The sequence below is a fragment of the Pelodiscus sinensis genome, chromosome 11, assembly GCF_049634645.1.
Source record: "Pelodiscus sinensis isolate JC-2024 chromosome 11, ASM4963464v1, whole genome shotgun sequence".
NCBI lineage: Eukaryota > Metazoa > Chordata > Testudines > Trionychidae > Pelodiscus > Pelodiscus sinensis.
In genome coordinates this window covers 32,665,704-32,691,239 of record NC_134721.1, presented here as the reverse complement: position 1 = coordinate 32,691,239, position 25,536 = coordinate 32,665,704, and the positions used below count along the sequence as shown (strand labels likewise).

General features: G+C 54.5%; 1 protein-coding gene across 3 annotated transcripts; it reads right to left on the bottom strand.

Moving 5' to 3' along the window:
* Positions 1-10,239: 10,239 nt before the first annotated feature.
* On the bottom strand, positions 10,240-23,962 carry OVOL1 (ovo like transcriptional repressor 1). 3 transcript variants are annotated; one of them, XM_075939013.1, is made up of 5 exons: positions 23,315-23,962; positions 22,628-22,708; positions 14,004-14,179; positions 13,282-13,468; positions 10,240-12,649 (listed from the first exon to the last, which is right to left on the bottom strand). In XM_075939013.1, exons 3-5 carry the CDS (start codon positions 14,109-14,111, stop codon positions 12,354-12,356), a joined length of 591 nt encoding a protein of 196 aa, XP_075795128.1. In that variant the 5' UTR covers positions 14,112-14,179; positions 22,628-22,708; positions 23,315-23,962; the 3' UTR covers positions 10,240-12,353. The 3 variants fall into 3 exon arrangements, with proteins under 3 accessions (XP_075795128.1, XP_006129815.1, XP_075795127.1); XM_006129753.4 differs by lacking the exon at positions 23,315-23,962 and having other exon boundaries at positions 22,628-23,300; XM_075939012.1 differs by lacking the exons at positions 22,628-22,708; positions 23,315-23,962 and adding an exon at positions 20,712-22,268.
* Between the last annotated feature and the right edge of the window lie 1,574 nt (positions 23,963-25,536).

Sequence of the window (25,536 nt, the reverse complement as noted above, 5' to 3'; positions counted from 1 at the left end):
AACCCCCCCAAACACACACACACTTTACAAGGTCAGTGCCACCACCCTGCCACTTCCTCTCTCAAGGGATGGCCCCAGTTGACAGGGCACAAACCACCCTGACCTTTCCACACCTCACAGCAAGATCCCCACCCTTCTTCCAGGCCCACCACTTAGGTACCCCCAAGGGTGAGCTCTTCAGCTCCAAGCCTGGCTCCAGCTGCCTGGATCACACCATGTGCTCTCCACAGCACAGATAAACCCTTCTGGGAGCTGGGCACCCAGGGTGGCACTGCAGGGACAGAGTGTATCCCGGTGAGAGCAAGCCAGGGTTTATTAGTGCCATGGCAAAGCCCCTGGGCGGACTATTAGGACAGCATGGTCAAGCCAAGCTCAGGTGAGCTACCAACAAGCATGCGTCCATCATCCTAGCTGAGGCTGCCCCAGGGGCTAGGTGGGCAGAGCTCTGTCACACAGCTGGGGACATGTCACAGCCCGGAGCAACGCAGCTTTGCCAACTGACATGCTAGCGGGGCACCCTCTCAGCTTGCAGCAGCTGGGTACAACCGCACTTGGGGCTGGGGTGACATCACAGCTCACCTAGGCCAACTCTGGTGGCCACACGTGGTCCTGGAATCCTGGGCATTGCATCATTGCTGGGCATGGTGTGCAGGAGGCCACGTTGAAGGAGGAGCAGCAGCACTGTTAAAACCGACGTCCTCTGATACCAGATGGGGAACGAAATCCCCAATAAGCTGACTGTGTGGTTAAAACCAGATGTGAGTCCTGCTTACTGCTCCAACACATTGAGCCAGTGAGCTAACACAAGCTGGGGCGTGGGGTAGCCATGCTGGGTACATCCCAGGGGGAGACAGGTTTGCACTCAGAGCTGCTGCAGGTGCTACCATGGCTGCATTGCTAATTCTAGCACAGAAGCTAGTTCCTGCAGAGCTCAGCAAGGCAGGATGTCACTGAGGTGTCTCTGTTGCTGGGTGTCCCAGACTGAACCTTGACAACCACACTGTACAGCCCGCAAGTCTTACCCACCCATCTCTGCCCAGCTGCTGGTCAGTAGGGCTTAATGGGACAGCATTGGCTCTTGCAGTCATGTGTGCTGATGCTGTCAGTGCTGGATGGCATATTAATCTCACCAGAGCCTGACTTAGCCAGACCCAACGCTGATTCCCCTGTACCAGGACAAGTAATGTTACCCCTATAGTTAGACAGACAAAGGGAAACTGAGTCACACTTACATTGGTCATTGTCAGGGTTGTTCCCCACTTTGGCACTCCGAATGCAGAAGACGGGGGCCCACAGTAGACCTTAAATACCTTGCCTCTCCTTACAAAAACTCCCCAGCGTCACAGATTTACTGACTTTGGGGGGTAGCTGCCGCCACCAAGAGAAACAAACCCCTTTTTTCTTGAACCCAGGAAGAAAACACCTGGGGATACCACAGGGATACCCCAAGCTCCTCTGCCACAAGAGAGCTTGAAAAAAGAACGAAAAAACAAACTGGCTTTGATAGCTGGCCTCTCAGGGGGTATGTCTACACTACCACCCTAGTTCCAACTAGGGTGGTTAATGTAGGAAACCGAAGTTGCAAATGAAGCCCGGGATTTGAATTTCCCGGGTTTCATTTGCATCTTTCTGGGCGCCGCCATTTTTAAAGCCCCGCTGGTTCGGACTCTGTGCCCGCGGCTACACGCGGCACGGAGTAGGTAGTTCGGATTAGGCTTTCTATTCCGAACTACCATTACTCCCCGTGGAATGAGGTGTACCGGTAGTTCAGAATAGGAAGCCTAATCCGAACTACCTACTCCGTGTCGCGTGTAGCCGCGGGCACGGAGTCCGCACTAACGGGGCTTTAAAAATGGCGGCGCCCGGCAAGATGCAAATGAAGCCCGGGAAATTCAAATCCCGGGCTTCATTTGCAACTTCAGTTGCCTACGTTAACCACCCTAGTTCAAACTAGGGTGGTAGTGTAGACATACTCAGGCTAGGCAGACACACACTCAGACCTCCTGTTTCTTTCCAGGACACAAGAACCAAATCTCCTTAAAAAGGGTGATTTTATTAACAATAACAAAAGAAATACATGGTAAAGCATACTTGGTTGCTAGGTGTTACAGAGCAACTGAGTAAACCAAATTAAAACACTGAACTTTTTCCCTTTATTTACTCATGGTCCCTTCTGGGGTCAGTCTACTTCCATGCCCCAAATTCCTGGGAGGCATGGTAGTCCTGTCTGGGTTTAAGGCATGCTATTTTCCAACTTGTGTGTTAACTCACCCACAAAGAAAGCCGGCAAGGTATCTTATACAATTCAAATTTCAGCACTGTAATCCCATTGGTTCTTCTGGCTCTCTGCCAATCCCTCTGCTAGCTACCTGAGTTTAGCCCTTTAGTTGCCAAGTGCTGGTCAGCGCTTCTCAGATCCATCACACACACACTCCAAGTCACAGATGATGCTGGACAGGCTGGCCCCCACTGAGGTCTAGAATAAAATATAGTTAATAATGTACATGGACACACTACATTTATTACTGAATACACAAAGATTAAACATAATGCCCCAAATGCATGGAATACAATCACTTGGATATAGGGAGAGTTTTAACCTGCGAAACCTTCATGGAAGAGTGCATCCATTGCTTTGTTAGAAGCTCCTGAGATGTGTTGTATGTCAAAGTCAAAGTCTTGAAGAGCCAAACCACCAAAGAAGTTTCTTTTAATCTCTTTTACCGAGTGAAGCCACTGCAGAGCAGAATAGTCAGTCTGCAGATGAAAGTGTTGTTCCCAAATATATGGTCGTAGCTTCTCTAGAGCATATACAATGGTGTAGTATTCCTTCTTGGAAACAGACCAGTGGCTTTCCCTCTCCAAGAGTTTTTTTACTGAATTTTTCAACAGGGTGGACTTGTTGATCTGGCCCTGTTTGCATCAAAACTGCCCCCCACCACACTCTGACGCGTCAGTGGTGATGAAGAAAGATTTGTTGTAGTCTGGGGCCCTTAGGATAGGGTTAGACATAAGAGCAGCCTTAAGCTGCTTATAAGCTTCCTGATACTTCTCAGTCCACTTAACTGCATTTGGTTGTGTCTTTCTGGTTAGCTCTGTCAGTGGTGCGGCGATCTCACTGTAGTGCCATACAAATCGCCTGTAATATTTTGCCAAGCCTAAGGTTTAGACCTGTTCCTTTGATTGCGGGACAAACTAGTTTTGGATAGCCTCTACTTTAGCCTGTAGAGGGCTGATAGTCCCTTGACCCACCTGATGTCCCATGTAAGTTACCCAGTTAGGCCTATTGACATTTCCTAGCCCTAACAGTCAGCACGACCTCCCTTATGTGGTGGAAGACAGCTTGGAGTGTTCTAGATGGTCTGTCCATGAATCACAGAATACAGCCACATGGTCCAGATAGGCCATTGCACATTCGCCAAATCTCACTAGCAAATTATCTACAAAGTCCTTGGAAGGTTGTGGGTGCATAGCGAGAACATTCAATTCACAAAACCCCACGTGTGTAACGAAGGCTGATCTTTCCTTGGCTGACTCATCCAGAGGTACTTGCCAGTATCCCTTGGTTAAATCAAGGGTGAAGATGAACTGGGTGCATCCCAGTTTCTCCAATAGCTCATCTGTATGTGGCATTGGATAGTTGTCTGAGTGCGTTACAGCATTTAACTTACAATAGTCCACACAAAAATGGATTTATCCATCCAGTTTGGGGACTAGGACCACCAGAAAGGCCCATGAACTTTCAGAGGGGTGAATTACACCCATCTCTAACATGTCCTTGAGCTTCTCTATAGCAGCTTTGGCGGAAGGAACCATCCAGTAAGGTTGGGCTCTGAGTGGGTGAGCTTCACCTGTATTAATGGAGTGGTAAGCCCATTCAGTCCAGCCTGGGCTAGCTGAAAACATCAGTGCAAAGCTGGCGCACAGCTCCTGGATCTGCTATCGCTGCTCATGTCCGAAGCCCACGGAGAGGGTTACCTCTACCCCCTGCTGCTACTGTGCTCTCTGAGAGCCAAGTGTGAGCCCATTTATCTGCTTCTATTTAAGGGACTTGCGCCTTCCCCTCCCCTCCCATTCAAGGCCCCGCCCCCCCCATTCGAGGCCCGTGACCACTTCAAAAATTTTTGCAGTGGCCCCTGCTCAAAACTTATTGTTCACCCCTGCCTTAGGTTTAAGGTTAGGGTCTGGGAACACTATGAGGTAGTTAACCGCTCCTATGTGCTCTCAGACCGTGAATGGTCTCCCAAGATGCTTCCATCTTATTGGCCTGGAGCACCTTCAAGACCATGACTTGCTCCCCTACCCTGAAGGAAGGCTGTCTGGCATGTTCATCATACCAGGCCTTCTGCTCTTGCTGAGCATTCGGTAAGGTTTTTTGAGCAAGGGCTAAAGAGTTCTGATGATGTTCTGCAAGTTGCCCACAAAAGCCTCTATATTAGTCCCTGATGAAGGGGTAGCCCCTTCCCATTGCTAATTGCAATGGCCCCTTAACCTCGTGGCCATAAATAAGTTCAAAGGGAGAGAATCCCAAACAGGGTTGGCGTACAGCTCTGTAGGCACACCAGGTCCCAATCACTGGAGTGTTCATTTAAGAATTTGTGTATCATAGCTCCCAAAGTTCCATTCAATCTCTCCACCAGGCCATTTGTCTGGTGGTGGTAAGGGGTAGCAACCAAGTGGTTCACTCCAGGAGCTTCCCAAAGAAGTTCCATGGTCCAAGCCTGGACGTTAGTCCCTGAATCCATAAGGATCTTGGAGGGCCAACCTACCCTGGCAAAAATATCTCTTAGTGCCTGGCACAAGCTCTTGGCAGTGGGGTTCCCTAGAGCTACTGCTTCCATGGGGTGGCAAAATCCATGAAAGTCAGGATATATTGTTTTCTTCTGGGTGTCTTTTTAAGGAAAGAACCCAGAATATCCACAGCCCACATGCTGGAATGGAACCTCTATTATAGGGAATGTCTGGAGAAGTACCTTGACCCAGTCTTGGGCTTTCCCACTCACTGGCACTCCTCAAAAGACTGGAAATACCCTAGACACATCCTTGCCCATCACCTCCCAGTGGAATGACTTTCCCAACAAGTCTTTGGTTCTGTTTACCCCAGCATGGCCATTAGGGTGATCGTGGGCTTAGTTCAAGAGCTTTTCCCTGTACTTAGTTGGAACTACCAACTGTCTGTGAGGATGCCAGTCCTTGTGCCCACCAGAAAAAGTCTCTTTGGCTACCTGGACCTTTTGGAAGAGCTGAGAGGCAGGGGCTCACTACAGGCCACCATCTAAGTCCCCAAAATATCCCGAACTAGCTATTTCACATCTTTGGAGCAAACCTATTATTTCAAAATATAATGGGCTCGCTATTCCAACAGCCCAGTAAAGCTCGTTCTACACTAATTAAGGGACATTTTGGAATAGTGCTCTATTTCAAAATTTGGTGCTGTGAAGGCCAATTTGAAATTTGAAAGCCAAATTTCAAAATAAGCTATTCTGAAATGAACTTGAATTAAGCTATGCAATTTGCATAGCTCAAATTGCGTAGCTTATTTTGAGATAAGGGTGCAGTGTAGACACACCCAGACAGACCTCCTGTTTCTTTCCAGAACACACGAATCAAATCATCGCCTTAAAAAGGGTGATTTTATTAACTAAGCAAAAAGAAATACTTGGTAAAGCATATTCGGTTGCTAGGTGTTACAGAGCAACTGAGTAAAACAAATTAAAATACAGAGAACATCTCTGGGTATGCTCTTAGATCAGTGGTCCCCAATCTTTTTAAGCATGAGATCACTTTTTTGAAGTGCAATTCAGGAGCTACCTCAAACCCAAACACCTTTGCCTCACCTCCTTCTCACCCCTTCTCTGAGGCCCCACCCCCTGCCACTCCATCCTCCCTCCCTCCCCTACCTTTACTCACTTTTATCAGGTTTGGGGCAGAGGGCTGGAGTTCCAGGGAGGGGGATGCAGACTCTGATCTTGGGCTAAAGGATTTGGAATGTGGGAGGGGTTATGAGCTGAGCATGAGGGAGGGAGTTGAGGTGCAGGGGAATTCAGGACTAGAGCAGGGGTTTGGGGTGCAGGAAAGGTTCAGGACAATGGCGGGGGTTCTGAATGCAGGCTCCAGCTGGACACCGCTTACCACAGGTGGCTTCTGGGTGGTGGTGTAGGGGACTAAGGCAGCTTTGATAGCCAGCACTTGTTAGCGTCCAGGCCAAACCTGTCAGGATCACCTGTCAAAGGCTCCAAGATCTATCAGTAGATTCTGATCTATTGGTCAGTAACCACTGTCTTAGATAGTGAATGATCGAGGGAAGGCATAGATTCACACAGAGAAGTTTAACCAAACAAAAAAAGATGGCCTTATCACAACTAAAGATATATTTCCCTTTATTTACTCTTGGTCCCTTCCTGGTTCAGTCCACTTCCATGCCCTGAATTCCTTGGAGGCATGGTAGTCCTGATCAGGTGTAAAGCATGCTGTTTTCCAACTCCTGGCTTAACGCCCCCACAAAGAAAGCAGGCAAAGTGTCTTATGCCATTCAAATTTCAGCACCGTAGCCCATTGGTTCTTCTGGCTCTCTGCCAACACCCCTGCCAGCTACCTGAGTTTAACCCTTTTGTCGCCGACTGCTGGCCAGCACTCCTCCTATCTATCACACGCACACACATTAAGGAACCCTCTGGAGAAACTTGCACAGCCCTGTCTCGACTGAAATGTGGTCATGTGAGCAGGCAAGCTTAGCCTCCGATAGTCTGGTGCAATACGTGCACGCAGGCAAGGCCTGACGCAAACATGTGAGAATATGGCTTCCTCTGCTTAAGGGAGTTGGGCAGAGCCTGACCACAACGAGCAAACACAATGAACTAGATCAGAACATTCCAACCGATAAGCATAAGTACAAGACGTGACCTGGCAGTCCTAAAGCCGTTAGCCACGAAGACGCAAAACAATTTACAAAAGCAGCGTGTCACAAAAGGAAATAGTGATGGATAAGTTAATCAGTAGTGTCGTTTAGGTTAAAGAATGACATCGTTCTAAACAACGAGTGGTTAATCATAGTCATGGGTGACCAAGTCAAGCCTAGTCAAGATAAAGGCGAAGAAGAGATAATCAGTGGGAGCAACTGGGCAAGGGATTTCCACGTACCTTGTCCACTGCAACTAGACACTGGAGCAGTTCATACCAGCAAACGAATTGTGGACACCTCTCTGCGTGGGAAAAGACCGAGGCTGCAACCTCCCGTCAGACAATTGTAGGTTTGTTAGCAGTGGAACTGCGCACGATTTATTGAAATAAGTAGGTGTATATTCATATCCTTACCATTGAATATCTTGTGTATTGTCATAGGTGCAGGTGTTATGACATTGTCTATGCTAACTACCCATTTATTGGACTAGCTCTATGTAACTTTGCATTGCTTCGCTTTACTATTTTGTGTATAATAAGGTTAGAGGCAGAGCTCATCCTTGGGCTACGTCTACACTGGCCCCTTTTCCGGAAGGGGCATGTAAATTTCAGCAGTCGTCGTAGGGAAATCCGCGGGGGATTTAAATATCCCCCGCGGCATTTAAATAAAAATGTCCGCCGCTTTTTTCCGGCTTTTAAAAAAGCCGGAAAAGAGCGTCTACACTGGCCCCGATCCTCCGGAAAAAGTGCCCTTTTCCGGAGGCTCTTATTCTTACTTCAAAGTAAGAATAAGAGCCTCCGGAAAAGGGCACTTTTTCCGGAGGATCGGGGCCAGTCTAGACGCTCTTTTCCGGCTTTTTTAAAAGCCGGAAAAAAGCGGCGGACATTTTTATTTAAATGCCGCGGGGGATATTTAAATCCCCCGCGGATTTCCCTACGACGACTAGTGAAATTTACATGCCCCTTCCGGAAAAGGGGCCAGTGTAGACGTAGCCTTGGTGTCTACTGGCTCCTCTCATATCTAAGATCTCGAACACATGCCAAACCATCCACCACAGCTCTGCCCAGTCCATGCACCTGGCTCTGTGGTCTGTAACCACTAGACGCCTAGGCTATGTCTACACTGGTGGGTTCTTGCTCAAGAATGGCTGTTCTTGCGCAAGAACCCACAGAGCGTCCACACTGCCCGCTCGCTCTTGCACAAGATGATTTACAGTACGACATGGTAAAAGAGGGCTTCTTGCGCAAGAGCTGCACTCTTTTCTAACAGGTGTAAGCCCTCTTGCACAGGAGCTCTTGCTCAAGAGGGCAGTGTGGACGCGCGGCCAGGGTTTCTTGCGCTAGAAACCCCTATGGCTAAAATGGCCATCAGAACTTTCTTGCGCAAGAGAGTGTCCACACTGCCATGGACGCTCTTGCGCAAAAGCACTTGGCAGTGTAGATGTGTTCTTGCTCAAGAACCCACCAGTGTAGACATAGCCCTACACACCCTCACTCCTAGTCCATCCCCTCTCCCACTATAACCCTCACTCCTAGTCCATCCCCTCTCCCACTATAACCCACTCCCTTCCAAGAATGGGAGAGACCCCCGAGCCCCTGACTCACAGCTCACTCCAGCTCTAACCACTAGACTACCAGCCATGCCTTGAGCTGAGGCTAGAAGCCAGGAGGCCAAATATTGTCACAAACAGGCAGGTGGGCGTGAGAGAGCTTCCCCCACCTCCAAGCTAGCTGCACTACACAGAGGAAAATAACCTACTTCTGCAAGGCCTTTAGCTGAAGAGGCCGAGGCTGGGCTGTGGCTGTGAATGTTGTTAGGTCGGTGCCGAGTGATGACCCAGCTGGGTCCAAGCTCTGGAAAGGCGACCTGCCAGGAGCAGCGTTACCGGCTCCCGTTAGCCTGGCACTTCCTCCACGGTGAGTGCATGAATAGCCCCCCTCTCCAGCCCCATAACCTTGCTCTGTCTAGCCCCACACATGCCCCTCTCTATAGCTATCCTCTGACACACACCCTCACCACAGAGCTACCCCCCGATCTGGCCACCCATTTCCCCCCCACACTCCCCTAGCCCTGGCCCACCATTGCTTCCCCAGCCCAGCTAGCACAGGCTCATAGACTTCAAGGCCAGAAGGGGCCAGCGTGCTCAGCCGGTCGTCGCAAGCCACAGCCCTTCCCCGGTCGCTCCCATGGGAGGCCCAGCATCCCTGGCTGAGTTACCACAGGCCCAGCCTCACGGCGAGATTGAAACCGCCCAGCATCCCCCCTCCCCACCATGAGCCTTGCCAGCCCTTTGCACTGCTCTGAATGCCACCCCTCCAGCCCCTGCTCCAGTGGGCTGGTAAATTAAACTCCACTCCAGGGGCCCCCCAGCTCTTCACGGGCGGCTGGTGCCCCTCAGGCGTCTGCGCTGAGACGCCGCAGCCACAGGGAGCAGCCATGTGTAGAGAGCGCCTGCCTCCCATCGCTACTGGCAACGGCCTTTATTCCAGTAGGGAGATGGGGGCCTTGTCCCTGACGGGCGGCTCTGCTTTAGCCCTAGGGCCGTGGGGACTGCTTGGTTGGCTCAGGGCGGTGGGGATTGGGACATGGAGGCCTGCCCTCTCTAGAGGGCACCAGCGCCACTGCAGCCCCCAGCCCCATGCGCAGGTCACTTGCCCCAGGCTGGCAGTCGGCACAGGGGTGCTAACACAGCACCCAGCTCTAGTAATGCTGCAGCCCAGCAGGCTCCCCGACGGCTCACGCTGCAGAGACCAGTGTTTCTGGATTGCCAGGGTCGTGGTGCCAAGTCCTGGCTGTGTCAGCAACTCCCCTGTTTGCCAGCTTCCCGTGCCCTTCCCTGGCCTGGCGGGCCTTGTCAGGCAGCAGCAACACCCAGTCAGTAACATGCCCAATGCACCATGCACTCAGGGAAGTTGTGAGTCAGGGGCACTTTCCCAAAGTCATTGGGTCCCTCACCTGGTGCACAGCTGCAGCCTCCTCTGGGGTGGAGCACAGAGGCTGTATATACACAGAGCCCTTGCCCCCTGCTGACACAGCTGCCTTGTTCCCTTTAATTGTGGGAAGGGAATAGGGGTTAGAGCACTGGTCTGGGGCATGGGTGTCCATGCCAGGAGTGACGTGGGGCCTACTGGCTTAGTGCGGTGGGGGGAGGAGGGTCATAGTTTGTGGCACGTGGGTAGGGGAGGGAGCAACCATACCATGTGTTCCCATAGACAAGACTTAGCTGGAGGGGGCAGTTGTGGGGCAGGAGGGTGAGCACTGGGAGAGCCGAAGGGGGACCCAGGGCTGGGGTAGCAGCAGGGGGCTGCTGGATAGTAATGAGGAGCACTGCTCAGAGCTGGTTCAATTCCCTGATTTTAATAGAGTCACAAACAGACAAAGACACGAACTCACAATGACTAAAACTGGCTCGTCTCCCACAGCCAAACTGAATGCGCCCCCGGCCCTGGCAGCCCAACTCAGTGGCAGCCAGGCCATGCAGGGGGTGAGGGAAAGGACAGATGCAGTTAGAGCAGCCCAGCTGAGTGGGGTGAGGGGTCTCCGCTGCCTGCAGGGGAGGAAGCTCCTCCCCAAGCTGGAAACAGGGCCCTCTGCCCATCCTCTTGGCACGGGGGGTTGGCAGAGTCCCCCACTCCCAGGTTTAAAGGGATGGAAGTTAGTATGTTGGGGGCAGGGTATGTGCTGGGTCTTCCTGCTACAGTTATGATGGATCCACAAAGGTGCAGATGGGGGGTAATACAGCCCAGCTTGTTATATGTGGGGTGCAGCAGCCCCCTGGGAGGCCATTGGTGGGGCCCTCTGACCTGGGGTCTCTGCTACAACACCCACTCACAGTGAGCAGGTGGGGGTCTGCAATTGTCTGGATCCTGGACCCCCAAATTCCAGGTGTTCTGTGGTGTGTAAAGGTGTGGGAGAGGCGCAGGCAGGGGGAGGGGGATCTGGTTAGGAGGGGCTCCACCAATCAGTCTGAGGCACAGAAAGGGGGGCACCAGCTGTCCAGGTTAGTGTCAGCTGCAATCGGGGGAGGTGGGGCCTGGAGAACTGGTGCTATAGAAATAGAGGCTCCCCCCCCCCCATTGCTAGATGCGTCCAAGGTCTCCACCCTGAGTGGAAGCCAGTGCCAGATTTGAAGGGCAGGCGGCTTGCTCCCAGGTGTGGCTGGCGCCCTGGAGAGGATCGTGCACTGCCCTGGCTCCCTTCTCAGGCCCCCAGCACAGGGCTCCAGTCAGCCAGGGAGCCTCCCGGGTGGGGACAGCTGGGATTTGTAACAAACCCCTTTGCCAAAGCAACAGCAGTCCAGGAGCAGCCTGCACTTCACATGGGAACAGCCGGGGCTCCAGCCAACGAGGCTGGGGAAATCCAGGCCAGAACAGTCCTGCTGGGAGCAGTGGGGGCAGGGAATGGAGCCACCCCTGGGTTCTCCCTGAGTGTGAGTGGTGGGGGTGAGGATGGGCTGGAACAGCACCGAGGTGGAGCCGAGGGAGGTAAATGCACCTGCTGACCGGCTCCCCTCAGGGAAGAGCAAAAAGTCCTTCCTGCCCGCCCGGCCTGTGGGCAAAGGGCCTTGGGGCACTGGCAGAACCAGCCCAGGGAGGGTGTGGGGCACCACGTGGCCCACAGAAGGGAGCTGCCCCCACTTCTCCTGAGGCTTGGGGGAAGGAGCAGTGCAAAGTCAGTGCCTGGGGATTGCTGGCTGCCCCAGAGAGCAGGGGTAGCATTGGGGACTTCTCCATAGGAGGTGGGAGCTTCTTCGGAGCATTTGCCACTTGCTGCCCATGTCCCCGGTCACTTTGGGGAGGGACCGGATGTGTCCGGTCTCCAGGAAGCAGGGCTCAGTCACTGACCCTGCCCCAGTGTTGGGTCTCTGGCCCCCGTACTGGGTGCTCTGCAGGGGGCCCATGACCCAGATGCTGGGTGCTCTGCAGGGGGCGCTGTGGCCCAGGCGCTGGGTGCTCTGCAGGGGGCCATGACCCAGATGCTGGGTGCTCTGCAGGGGGCGCCGTGGCCCAGGCGCTGGGTGCTCTGCAGGGGGCCCATGACCCAGATGCTGGGTGCTCTGCAGGGGCGCCGTGGCCCAGGCGCTGGGTGCTCTGCAGGGGGCCCATGACCCAGATGCTGGGTGCTCTGCAGGGGGCGCCGTGGCCCAGGCGCTGGGTGCTCTGCAGGGGGCCCATGACCCAGATGCTGGGTGCTCTGCAGGGGGCGCTGTGGCCCAGGCGCTGGGTGCTCTGCAGGGGGCCCATGACCCAGATGCTGGGTGCTCTGCAGGGGGCGCTGTGGCCCAGGCGCTGGGTGCTCTGCAGGGGGCCCATGACCCAGATGCTGGGTGCTCTGCAGGGGCGCCGTGGCCCAGGCACTGAGTGTTCTGCAGGGGGCGCCATGACCCAGATGCTGGATGCTCTGCAGGGGGCGCTGTGGCCCAGGCACTGAGTGTTCTGCAGGGGGTGCCGCCTCACAGGTGCGGGGTGCTCGGCAGCAGGGTGGGGAGAGCGCTGTGCAGGGAGGCAGCTGTCTTGCGCGAGGCCTTGCGCAGCAGGGGGCTGTTGGGGTGTTGCTCCCGCAGATGGAGCAGGTGGCTTTCCTGGCTGTCGGCTGTGCAGCCGCACTCCTCGCACACGTACAGCTTGGCCCGCCGCTCTTTGTAGGCGTAGCGCTGCTGCACCCCATGGATCTTCTTCAGGTGTGACTCCAGCGAGCAGCGCTGCGTGAAGGCCTTGTCACACAGGTTGCACTTGTATGGGCGCACGCCTGGAGGGAGGGAAGGGTTAGCGCTCCCTGTGCTGAGTCACCCCCCACGTCTGCCGTCACCCCTCCCCGGATCCCACCTGCCAGCCCCCCAAACCCTGCTGCTCAGGAACCCCACAACCCTCCTGGTGTGTGCAGGCAGGCAGACACAGCACCTCCCATTCTACTAGAGCAGAGGCTGGTGGGGTAAGAAATCCCCCCAGACCATAGGTCTAGGGGTAAGGGATGGGGTCTGTTGCCAGGGCTCACCTGCGCCAGTGCTGAGGCAGGGCTGGTGGGGACAGGTCCCGGGGGGGTCAGGGCTCTCATCTGTGACTGTGCTGGGGTGGGGCTAGTGGGAGTGGGCCTGGCAGAGGTGTGTCCCAGCAGAGGTGGGGCTGGCAGGGGCGTGTCCCATCAGGGCGGGGCTGGCAGGGGCGTGTCCCAGAGGGGGCGGGGCTGGAAGGGGTATGTCCCAGAGGGGGCAGGGATGGCAGGGGCGAATCCCAGCGGGGATGGCAGGGGTGTGTCCCAGTGGGGCTGGCAGGGGCGTGTCCCAGTGGGGGCGGGGCTGGCAGGGGCATGTCCCAGCAGCGCTGTCAGGGGCGTGTCCCAGTGGGGCTGGCAGGGGCGTGTCCAGGGGACGGGGCTCTCACCTGTGTGGGTGCGGACGTGGCGCTTCAGGTCAAAGGTGTCGTTGAAGCCCTTCCCGCAGTAGGGGCAGAGGTGGCGCTTGACCTCACTGTGGCACTTGAGGTGCCGGTTGAGCATGCGCTGGTAGCTGAAGCCCTTCTGGCACACGGGGCAGGAGAACAGCTCGCCTGGCCCCTCGCCCAGCGTCACCTACCGGGGTGGGGATGGAGCTGTCAGACATGAAGCCCACAGGGGGGGCAGTGATGGGGCTTTCTCTCCTCTCCCAGGCCCAGAGGCACCAGCAGCTGCAGCAGCCCTGGAGAGCCCCTCCCAAGTCCAGCTCCTTCACTGCCCCAGTCTCCTGCCCACTACATCCCCCTCCCTGGACACTCCAGACAGGGATCCGCTCTCCCCTCCCGCAAACGCCCCCCACAGCACCATGGGGCAGCTGGGTAGTGCGATCGAGGGCCATTGGCAGACGTGTGTGGGCGAGGAGCCAAGGCTGGGACAGCAGAGCCACTGGGCATTGGGATCGAGGGGCATAAGGCCAGGAGCTCATGGCCATGCTCATGCCTCCCTTGTGCTCAGCCATGCTGCGATAGGCAAGAAGGGGATTCTCTGGCGAGGCTGCTGGGCACAGATAGATTCTGGGGTTCTTCTGGGCTCCCAGCCTGCACAGCCCAGACTGGCCACACGGGGGTGCTATGGAAGAGCCCCACGGACTCCCCTGGCCCTCAGTCCATACCTTCATTTTGGGGCGCAGGTACCCATTGTGCTGTCCAGTGGGGGGTGCCTCCCCAGAGAGCTGGGCAGTCGTGTAGCTGGAGTTGCGCAGGGTCATGTCCAGGGGCATTGGATATGAGGGAGATTCAGCCACCGAAGGCACCAAGTCCTTTGCCAGGGCACAGCCCCCCAAGCAGACTAGGAGAAAGTACAGGAGGGGATTATGGGTTTGCTCCTTAAGATCTAGGGGGGGTACAAGCAATGGAGGGTGGGAGTCAGACCTGTCCCTCCAGGGCCACACAGGAGATGAGCCCAGGGCTCTGCATGGCCCCATAAGCTTGTAAACCCCCCACCCCACCAGTGGGCCTTACCCACCATCCTGCCAACCCACACTGCATGCAACGGGGGTAGTTTCCGGGGGTCCTCCTTCTCCCAGCAAGCTCTCCACCCCACCCTCACCTGCAGCATTCACTGTCCCCCATCAAGTGGAGTCATGCCATTGATTTGCCCACACTTTCTGGACCAGCAGGTACCTGGCACTGACCCCCCCCTGGAGCAGCTCTAGACCCTGTGACAGCTGGCAGCCACAGACTGGGGAGAGGTGTGCCCTAGCAGCCTGAAGAGAGCAGGAAACTGGGCCCAGGCCAGGGCAACACAGAAGGAACCCCCCCCCACCCATTCCAGTTCCCAGTCTCCTGAGCCAGCTAATCCTCCAGCTCTGGGCTAGATCAGAGCCAGCGCCCTGTAGAGGGGAACCAGACTGAAGCCAGTGCCCCCAGAGGGGAACCTCCCCGTACCCTATTGCCTAGCACTGCAGTAAACAAGCCCCTGGAACCGGTTCCCCGGGGTGTTATTGAAAAGTTCGGCCCAGCCCAGGCACTTAATTGAGCATATCCGGATGGGAGTCACCTGCCCCTAGGCCAGCTGGGAGGTGGGGAGGGGGCAGAACTAGTCCAGCTAGTCACCCCAGTATGCCCCTCCCAAAGCACACGGCAGAACCTCAATGCATCCCCCTAGCCCTGCTTCCCCTGCCCTGCCGCCCCTTCTCTCATGCTCTCTTAACTCGGTTATACTTTGGGCCTTCACAACTTCCCCTGGCAATGAGTTCCGCAGGCGGACTGTGTGCTCTGCACAGTAATGCTTCCTTCGGATTGTTTTAAGCCTGCTGCCTCTTACTGTCCTTGAGTGAGCCGTGATTCTGTGTTACAGGGACGGGGCAAATAAATCATGGTTTTATAGACTTCTATCACACACACACCCCTAGTTATCTCTTAGGTTTTTTTCTAAACTGGACAGACACTGGCTTGTTAATCTCGCCTCAGAGGGAAGCTGTTTCACCCCCCTCCCTCAGCATTTCATTGGCTTTCTCTGTACCGGTACCAACTCTAACGTACCTCTTTTGAGCTGTGGGTGCCCAGAATGGCCGTGGTATTGGGGAGAGGGGCACCCCAGGGCTTTCTATTGCAGGATTATGGTATTTTCTGACCCAGCTCTTTCCCTAACAGCTCCTAAACATGCTCTTAGCATTTGTGCCTCCCGCTGTGCGTTGAGCGGATGTTGTCAGGGAACTGCCCCTCTTTCCTGAGGGGTAACAGCTAATTTAGACACAAACACACACACCCCGCATTTTGTATGGCTAGTTAGGATTATGTTTTCCAGTATGTGTTACTTTGCGTTTACCAACCCTCGCAGCCCAACCCAACTCAGGGAGGTGCTGACTGGACACGTTGTTGCCAGGGATTACACCAGAGCTGAGAGAGCAGGGCCTGGCCACAATGGTGCAGGAAGTCCCTTTGAAGGGGAGACTTAGCAGCCGTTCCTACAGCTGGTCAGACTCTGGGCTAGCCTGCTCTCTGGAGGACTGTTGGGCCGCTGGATCCTCTCCCTGGAGAACGCTTTGTCCCCAGCTCTCACAGCCATTGCTCTGGGCTCATGGATGGGCACTTCCCCAAGGAGAGCAGTAGTCACTGGGGTTTATAGATCGACTACCGGTTTTGATGCAGCTGGGGCATGATCCACAAATGGCTTTGAAAATCAGGATCACTACTTTAACCCCGTGGTGTCCAGCACACTAGCCACTAGCCACATGTGGCTATTTGGCTGGTTGAGTGTGGCTAGTTTGCTATAGCAGTAGCTACTATAGTGGCTACTGCTTTAGAACTGGTTGGACACCCCTGCTTTAAACTGACCCCAGGGCTGGCAGGGAGTCAATGGAGGGGGAGCTATAGAGAAAGGAGGCAGCTGCTTTCTGTTTGAGCTGGAGCTTGTGCATCATTTTCACATGCAGCTTCAGTGACAAATACCAAGGCCAGGAGTCAGTGTGACCATCTCGTCTGACTTCCTGTATCACCAGGCCATGGGGCTTTAATTCCTGGCTGAATTAAAGCAGATCTGTTGCTGCTATTGGAGATACCCAGGGGATTAGCTGGCCCTCGGCCCTGGGAAGTTCTGTGTTTTCTCAAGTAGTTCTGTAGAGTTTCCCACAGTTCTCCCCACCACTTCACCCACAATGGCCTGAAATTCTGACACCTCCACTGAAGGTGCTAGAGCTGGGGGTTGTTCCTGGAGACATCCACTGATAAAGCCAGAGCTCTCCCTTCTGCTTGTCTGCCCCTGAGCAATGACACCCCAATATGTATGTCCCTGCCGCAAGCACTGTCCCTGCCTGAACAGTACCAAGCACAAGAGGGCCTAAACAGCCAGCAGAGGAAAGCTAAGCACATGTGTGGATGGACATAGAAAGGTTGGGATGGAAGGAACCACGAGGCATTGTCTAGTCCCCCTGCTGAGGCAGGACCAAGTAAACCCCAGCCAGCCCTGGCAAGTGTCAGCCTGCCCCCAAGAACAGGGATGTTCCACCCTCCCTGGGGAGGTTGCAGGATCAGGGCTAGGTTTGCCAGGTGTCTGGTTTTGAACCGGACAGTCCAGTATTTGACGGTTCTGTCCGGGGAAAAAATTAAGAAACTACCAGACACATCAAATGTCCAGTATTTTCTAATTAGGTAAGTTTTATTATTATTAGGAGTGTGTGAGTGTGTCTACCAGCCAGGCAGTACGCACCTATGTGAGGGGAGGGCAGGGACGGGGCCAGGGCCAGGGCAGGCGAGAATCCCCGGGGCCGGACTCGCTCAAGCTTCGCCGGGACCATGCACAGGATGGGCAGCGCCCCGGGATCTGCCTGTGCCTGGGTCAGTCCCGCTCCCCGCCAGCTGATTCTCTCCACCTGCTCCCCCACAATGGCCAGCCCCACACCCCCGGACCCCTTCTTGGCCAGGCCCACTTCCCGTTGGCCAGTTCCCCCACACCTCAGCCAGCCCCACTGCCCCCAACCAGCCCTGCTTCCCGCCAGCTGGTTCTCCCCCCCTCCTCCTCCTGATCTGCCCTGGCCAGCTCCGCTCCCCCGACCCCCTCCCGGCCAGACCTGCTTCCCGCCAGCTGGTCTCCCCCGCATGTTCCCCGGCCAGCCCCGCTGCTCCCAACCCCCCATCCCCACCAGCTCTGCTTCCCACAAGCCAGTTTCCCCCCGCACACACACACACACACACACACACACACACACACACACACACACACACACACATATCCTCCCAGACAGCCCTGCTCTCCCCCCCCCCCCCCCCCGGGCTGGTGTCCCCGCCCCCATCTGAGATCAAGTATGTCTGGTATTTTTTCTGAAGCCACCTGGTAATCAGGGCCTGTGTACATAAATGGATCCCAAGATCCGAAGGAACTGCTGGGGTCACCTAGTTTGACCTCCTGTGCAATTCAGGGAAGCCCTAGGGCCTATGTTAATGCCTGGCCGAACTAGAGCAGATTTTCTAGATCAGCAGTTCCCAACTTTTTCCAGCTGGGGACCCATTTTGACAATTCAGGAAGACTTGGTGACCCAGGGCAATTCAAAAATGGGGGGAAGTGAAGGAGGACAGAGCCACCCGGGGAGACACTTGGAGACCCTTTTGAAATGTAATGGTGACCCATATTTGGGTCCCGACCCATAGGTTGGGAAACCCTGCTCTAGATGGACACAGCTGGCCAGTCCTGATTTAAAACTGGCCACCGATGGGGAATCCACGGCAGTCTTTGGTCTGTTGTTCCAATGGTTAATTCCCCAATTTGCTCCTTATTTCTAGTCTGAATTTGCCCAACCTCCATTTCTAGCCCTTGCATCTTGTTAGACCTTTGCTTGATTGAAGAGACCCTCAGCAAATATTTGCTCTTCCCAGAGTGCTGAACTGGGGGTGCTGCTGCACCTGCTGGTGAGAGGTGGTTTCCATCACATTCAGGGGTTGCACTTTGGTTCAGTGTCTCTCTGGACCCTCACTATCCAGTGTCATCCTGGCTCCCCCTGTAGGCACTTAGGGTATGTCTAGACTGCCTCTGTCACCAGAGGCATGTAAATTAGACTACCCAACATAGTCAATGAAGCCGGGATTTAAATATCCCCGGCTTCATTAAAATAAAAATGGCCAACAGGCCTAGAACCTACTGCGTTGTGCCATTTACCCTTGTAGAATATTGGCCCAGTCTTCTACCCCTGACTCCGGGAGAGCGGTGGGTGCAGTGGGTTAGAGCAGGCAGGGCTCCTGGCTCTCACATGAGCTATTAATTCCTTGCCCTGAGAAAGGAGGAGTGGGGTGAAAACCAAGTGTGGCTCACACGGCAATGGAGAGGAGAAGGGATCTGCCCTCTCCCTTGCAGTGGCTTGGGATGGAGCGGCCAGGGCTTAAGACAAAGGGGGGCAGGAATACAGGCAGCAAATAACACTGCTTCCCCCCTCCCCCTCCCCCAGATAATTCCCCAAGAACTGATGTTGGGCTCTACCTTCCTCCCCTCCCCCTGTCCTTGTCCCCCATTTGACTATGGAGCAGGAACACCAGGTCAGAGGTAAGATACACACAGCCTCAGAGCCTGTGTCATGCAGCAGCCTCCATAGCCCTGGCTCATTTGGGGCTCCTAGTAGCCATCTGATTGCTCCTGAAAACGGTGAGACTGTCCCTGCTCCCAGGTGTGAACATTCAAAGGGTGGGACGTGGGAGGGAAACCTGAGGCCCAGGGTCAGAGCTGGGAATAGAACGAGGTGTCCTTAGTCCCAATGCCAGATCAGCTGGTCCCACAAAACAGCCTCGCTGAGCGCAAGGGAGGAGTTTCACATGCAGAGACACAGCTTCCAGGAGCAGCACTTCCCCCTCCACCTGCTGTGCGAATGGAGTCACTGGGGCCCACCTGTCTCATGCCCTCCCCTGAGCCCCCATTACATCACAGCCTCAGTTAGCCAGGCCAGAATTCACAGAGGGAAAGCTAGGACCAGACTCCAGCGCTCCCTTCACTCCCAGAGCTGGGCTAGAACCCAGGCATCCTAGTACCCAGCCGTCTCTGCAAGGGCTAACCTGCACTGGCAGGTATTTAAGCAGAGCTGAAGTTTATCAGACCAGAGGGGGCAGCAATGCCTGACCCATCAGGGGTATGAGCCAGAGTTAAAGGGATCCAGGACCAGCCAATCAATGAGTTAGGAGGAATCTGTCCAAGGAGAAGTGAACAATAGAGAGAGTAATGGACAGAGCTGAGAACCAGGACTCCTGTGGTCTATTGCCAGCCCTCCTAGGAAGGGTCAGTTTCCTTCCCCTCACTGGTCCTACATTTTCCCTCTGTTGTACAACAGAGATTCATTAACCCTGAGGTCAGGACCAGGCAAGGGGAGCGTCTAACTGAAGTCAGGCCCCTTTGGATTAGTTAGTGACCCAGACAGACGCCAGGTTCTGCCAGGAATCAGCAGGTTGGAATCCACACACAGCTGCTCATACAGTATCCGGGTATTAATTACTGGCTAATTACAGACTCCAGAGCCAGGCACTCCCAGGCAGGGTGCTAACACACACTCCCTGCATGCTGCAGGGTGGGTCATGAGCCAGGTACTCGGTGTCCCGTTGACTTCACTGGGGGGTCCTTACTCATCAGTCCTGATTTCCCTCCCGCCATCAGATTTACAGGTCCCCTCTCACTGAGCATCTTCAGCAGCCCCCAGGGCTTCTAGCCCCAGCTCTGGAAGAGAAGTCAGGTCTAGTGGTTTGAACCCCTTCCTATTGTGCATGGGGGGCAAAAGTGGGGCAAAAGTCAGTCTTCTCTTCCCCCATTGGAGGAAATGGGGGACACACGGTTGAAGGGAGCTCTCCTGCCACCAATCTGCAGAGGAACCCAACACCAAAGGGGTGCTCAGATGGCACTAGCAGGGGAAGGATCTGATCTGGACCCAACCAGAAACAAGTGGCATCCCAGTTTGCAGTCAAGCACTTAAGGCGCTGGATTGTGTCCTATTCCCAGCTCAGATCTGTGGCAACTCCCTTCATCTGCCCTGGGCCTCATTCTCTTGTCTGTAAAATGGGAATTAGTCCAACAGCCAGAGATTTAAAGGGAGCTTTAGACCACCTAGTGACCCCATTTCCTCTGCATTGAGCTCAGTCACTCCTGTTTGACCAAAGTTCCCCAAAGCAGCCAGCTTCTCCAAGGGAGAAGAGGCCACTACTGGCCTTGGCTGTTTGTGCCAATGCTATTCACTTACCAGATCCCCCTTATCAACACCCACACTGGGGCCTCCATTCTCACTTGAACATGTTTGACTTTTACCATTCATTGGTTCTGCCTCTCTCTCCGCTAGATTCAAGGCCTGTTTGCTCTTTTAGACTCTCATCAGGTTACCTATCAACTTTATTTTTGAGCAGTTTAACCAGCTCACCTTCCAGCCAGAGCCCTGTGCTCATGTGCTCCAGCCTTGGAGCTCAATGCTGGAGGAGCTCATCCCCCTCTACAAAGCACAGCCCAGGAGGCTGGGGGATGCAGTGCTGGGGCACGTGAGGTGAAGAGTAGGCCCAATCTGGGATTTCTTTGCTTGCATGGGGTTCTTTCTTTAAAGAGAGATTCAATTAAACTTTGACAGGAGGATGGGAATTCTAAGGCCCCCTCCTGCCAGGCTGGCCTTAGGGCTGGCCATGCCCAGGGCACTATAGCCAGAGCGTGAGGAGCAACTGGGCATGGGCAGTGGAGGGTACTGAGCAGGGGAGCAGCGTGGCAGGGCATGCCTGAAGTGCAGGGCTGGGGTTGGGATGAAGGGGTCATTGTGCAGAGATTTAGGAGCAAAGGGGGCGCAATGCAGGGTTAGTGGTAAAGGGTGCACAGGAGGATGGCGCAGGGGTTGAGAAGCCCATGGGTGCTGGGGAAATGGGTGGTGTTATGCTCAGAAGGGTCAGAGGCATCAAACCACAAATTTGCCTAGGGTGCCATATTCCCTAGGGCAGGTCTTGCCCTGGTTTCCACAGTCTCTCTCACTGAAGCATTCAGATCCAGCACTTTAAGATCAAAGATATTTCACTAGCCTCCAGGAAAACAAAACACTCTCCCAGTACCTGTCTAGCCCTCCCATCACTGTGGTACCTGCAGGCCTCACTGTCTAGAGGTCCCCCCCCCCACACACACCCTTAATGGCTATCACCACCAGTTCACAATGGGGAAACTGAGGCACAGAGACTTTACATGATAGACTGGTGGGAGAGTAAAGACCTGAACCCAGGTCTATGCAAGGACCTAACCACAACCCCAGCCTTGCTGCTGAAGTGGGCTGGAACAGCACTAGCTGGACCAACACCCTTAGAAGGAATTCCTAACTGATTGAGCTGAGCGACCTCGGGTGCCCTGACTTGTAACCTTATTCCCAGCTCTGGGGAGGAAGTGGGGCTGGGAGTCAGGACCCCTGGCTTTTATCCTCAGCTCAAAAAGGGGAGTGGGGCCTAGTGGTTAGATGGAGTCGGGACTGAGGGCTCCTTGTGACAGTCTAATGGAGCCAGCATCCCCACACACCTCCCAGGCCCTCCCCTAAGGAACAGGCCCGCCCACGAGGGAGTTTAAACATTAAACGCTACTCCCGAGCATGGACGCTAGAGTTCCGCACCATTGCGCTTCCCCCTCCCCCCGCCTGAGCAGCCCCCCGGGGCTCCAGCGGCTCAGGGGCAAGGCACAATGATCAAGGAGCTAGACGGGAGCCTGGCGTGCCAAAGATTCCCCTTGGAAGAGCTGAGCCAAAACAAATGCTACCTGGAAACCCTGATGGGTCCCCTTTCCGGATCCGGCCCTAGGCTGACACACAGGCTGCCCTCGGCAGATCAGTTAAGGAAATGAGCCGGGTCCGAAGGTCACCCTCCTGGAGCCGAGAATCCGTTGTAGACCCTTCCTGGAAGCTGTGAATCCTCAGTGAGCCAGGCTGGACAGAGGGGAGCACGGAACCGTTGGCCCCACATTCTAGCTGTCTGTCGGGCTCCCCTTCCACCAGGAGAAGCCGTTTCCCCAGCGTTACTGTCCCCCAGTCTGGGCTGAGTTTTGAACAGGGGACGCGCCAGCAACAAACGTCATTCAGAAAGCATGAATGGCACTATTTCAAGGAATAGTTGCCTAGAATTTGAAGGACCCGGTTTAATCCTCTTTCTGCCAAAGACACACCGCGTGGGACCTTGGCAAGTCACTTAGCCTCTCTGTGCTTCAGTTTCCCTATGTGAGCAATGGGAAGGAGAGCACCAGGATTGTGAGGTGCTCAGATACTGGGTGATGGGGACCAGATAAACATCTGCACAGAAATAGCACCCTCCCTTCAATCAGACTCACCTGGTACATAGATCTCTCCTCTCTCTTCATCAGGCAATTCACTCCAATTCCTCTTGCCCACAGCCACACAGGATTTTTTCACTAAGAAAGCCCGAGGCATCTTTGAGATCAATGAATTGTCTGGGATTCATAAACAGATCAATAACGAAATACACTTCTCCCTCTTAGCGTAAAATCAGGGGGAAACTTTCACCCAACTTGGGAAGAATCTTTTCCTTTCAAATAAAATTAAAACAAATCAGCAGCCGAGGAATTTCCAGGGAGTATATAAATTTGCAAGGAAACCGGGGAACAAAGTTTCCTCAACGTTCTGAGGAGGGAACGTTGCAACAAGTCAGGACCGCAGCGTTCTACAGATGGATCATTGGGTTCTGGGCAATTTCAGGCAGCGCCTTTCCTTCGCGCGCAGGCTGCGCTCTGGTCAGTTTCAGCCTCCCAGCAGGTACAGTCGCTGAAGGGAGGGAGTGTCGGAGCTGGCTACGGAGCAGGCAGGCTCCCCGGGGTGTTCGATAGCTGCTTCCCTGCCGGGATAACCGGGATTCTTGCGGGCTCGGATCCGGAGGGACAGGTCGGATCGGGAAGGGAAAAGAACTGTACCTGCGCGCTGCGCTGAGCTCATTAGGGAGTTTGTTTTTTAAGGAAGGGGTGGGGATGGCGCATGCGTTTGGAAATAACGGTGTCACCCACCTGTGCGCTACCTGCCCAACCGGTTCCCTGCCAGGAGGAGACTGTGACACGCAGAACCCACAGCTGGGGCGGGGACGCCCCCCTTTGTTTTCTTGATCCTTCAGAGTTTCCGAAGAGAGAGCCGCTTGGGGAGGGGGTTGGGCAGGGGCGTGAGGCACAGACTCTTGGAGGGAAACTTCCCAAAGCTCGGCGGGAGTGAGAGCAAAGAGCGGGGGGGGGGGGGGGGGCAGCGAAGACGCTGAGCTTACAAGTGCCGATCAGTCCAAGCCAGGGTGGCCCGAAGAGCTGGATCCGGATCCTTACATTTAACACTGGGAAAGGTGTTTTCTTGGTTCAAGGTGAAAGTCCCTGATTAACCATCAAGACTTGGCACACTCCTGTAACTCCCCCCCTCCCTCACCAACACACTGATCTACCCCAGTGTATCACCCCTGAATGCGCACAACTCTGGACTGCTGTGGACATCGACGTACATCGCAGGGGCGATGGTGGTAAAAGTGAGGGTGGAAAGTAAGACACCAGAATTCATAGTGGGTTGCACTAGTGTAATGCAGACTCTAGTGTGCATGTATCAAGGTGATTTGCACAAGCGTGGTTGGTGCAAAAACGACCAGCGCTGGGCATGACATCAGGGACCCACAGCCCCACTCCCAGGTTTTCCATTAACTACCAGGCCCAGCTCTCGCTGGTCTCAAGGACCCCCCACTCTGGCTAGCACTAGATTCTGCAATGCATAGGAGGGGAGCCTGGATTAATTACTACTGGACTAGGGACGCCGTGCACCTGATTACTAACAGTGCCCAGCTCCCGTAACCCGCTCAGCTCCCCTCTCATTTAGGCACAGAAAGAAGAAGCTCAGATCTTTCCACAGATTTTTGCACTGATTTCTTATGACAACCTCCCCTCAAATGAGACCTCACTGGTGGGTCGGAATGGAATCCCTGGACAAAAGCCTCCCCACCAATGGTGCCGCTCTGAAGCCCTGGTAATCAGACCCAAGGTGTCTCAGGATGGGCTCCAGCAGCCAATAACAGACAATTGCAAGAGCCCCAGGGGCAGGGGTGGGAAAGAGAAGCTGTGCTGTTTACTCCAGGCAGGCGTCTGCTCCTGTTCAAGGGACAAGTCAGTGGGGCGGTGCAGGTTGCCTTAGAGGGGAATGTCACATGGTGCGCGTTCACTGGATGGATGTTAGCCAGGCTGCACTTAGCCAGGCTGGAAAAGCAACTTGGGAGGACTCTTAGAATGATTGAATTACAGGATTGGAAGGGACCTAGAGAGGTCATCTAGGCCAGTATTTCTCAACCTTTTTTTTTTATAAAGTACCCCCTTAAAACAGTATAAGTACCTCCAGTACCTCCAGTTTTCAGGCACACAATTTTTTTTCTACCATTGTAACACATTTATTTAAACAACTTTATCATAGCCGGGTGGGTGATGAAATGTTTGGGTGGAAAAAGTATAAAAATTATAAAACACTGAAAAAAATTTCAGTTTTCTCCAAATTTCAGTTGTGTTGATGTACCCCCCCCAGACATCTCTCGAGTACCCCTAAAGGTACTTGTACCAATGATTGAGAAACATTGATCTAGGGCTAGGCCAGGCCCCTGCACTCATGGCAGGTCTACCCACTGAGACACAGGCATGGGGAGGGCATCTGGAAAGGACAAGGGAGCAAATGTTAATGCCTGCATACAACCCCTCCCTACCCCCAGCAGGTCTGCCCCTTCCACACGGAAATAGAAGCACACATCCCTCAGAACATCTCATCTCCTAGCCCCATATATTCCCCACAAATCCCCCCTCCAACACAGTCAAGGCTTTAGAGATCTGTATGCTCTGGGCTGTAGGAGGGAAGTGATCTATGGTGGCTTAGAACAGAGGGTTGGGACTGGGACTCGGGGGCCCTGGGTTCTTTCATCAAGCCTGGGAGGGGAGTGGGGTTGAATAGCGGGGCTGTGATTCAGGACCCCTGGATTCTATTTCTTGCCCTGGAAAGTACAGGGGCTAACTGGGCTAGAACAGGAGCACTGGGAGAAGCAGGAGAGTAGTGAAGAAGTTTAGCCATGGCCCACCCAACACAGCATCTTATTCCATATAGCTCCTTCCAGCTGTGTGTCCATGGCCACTGCTCTCCCCCCCCCCCCTCCACACACACACACCCATCTAACACTGAGTGGCTGCTTCGTGCAGCCCAGAAGCTCCCAGCCTGGGAGGGGAAAGGA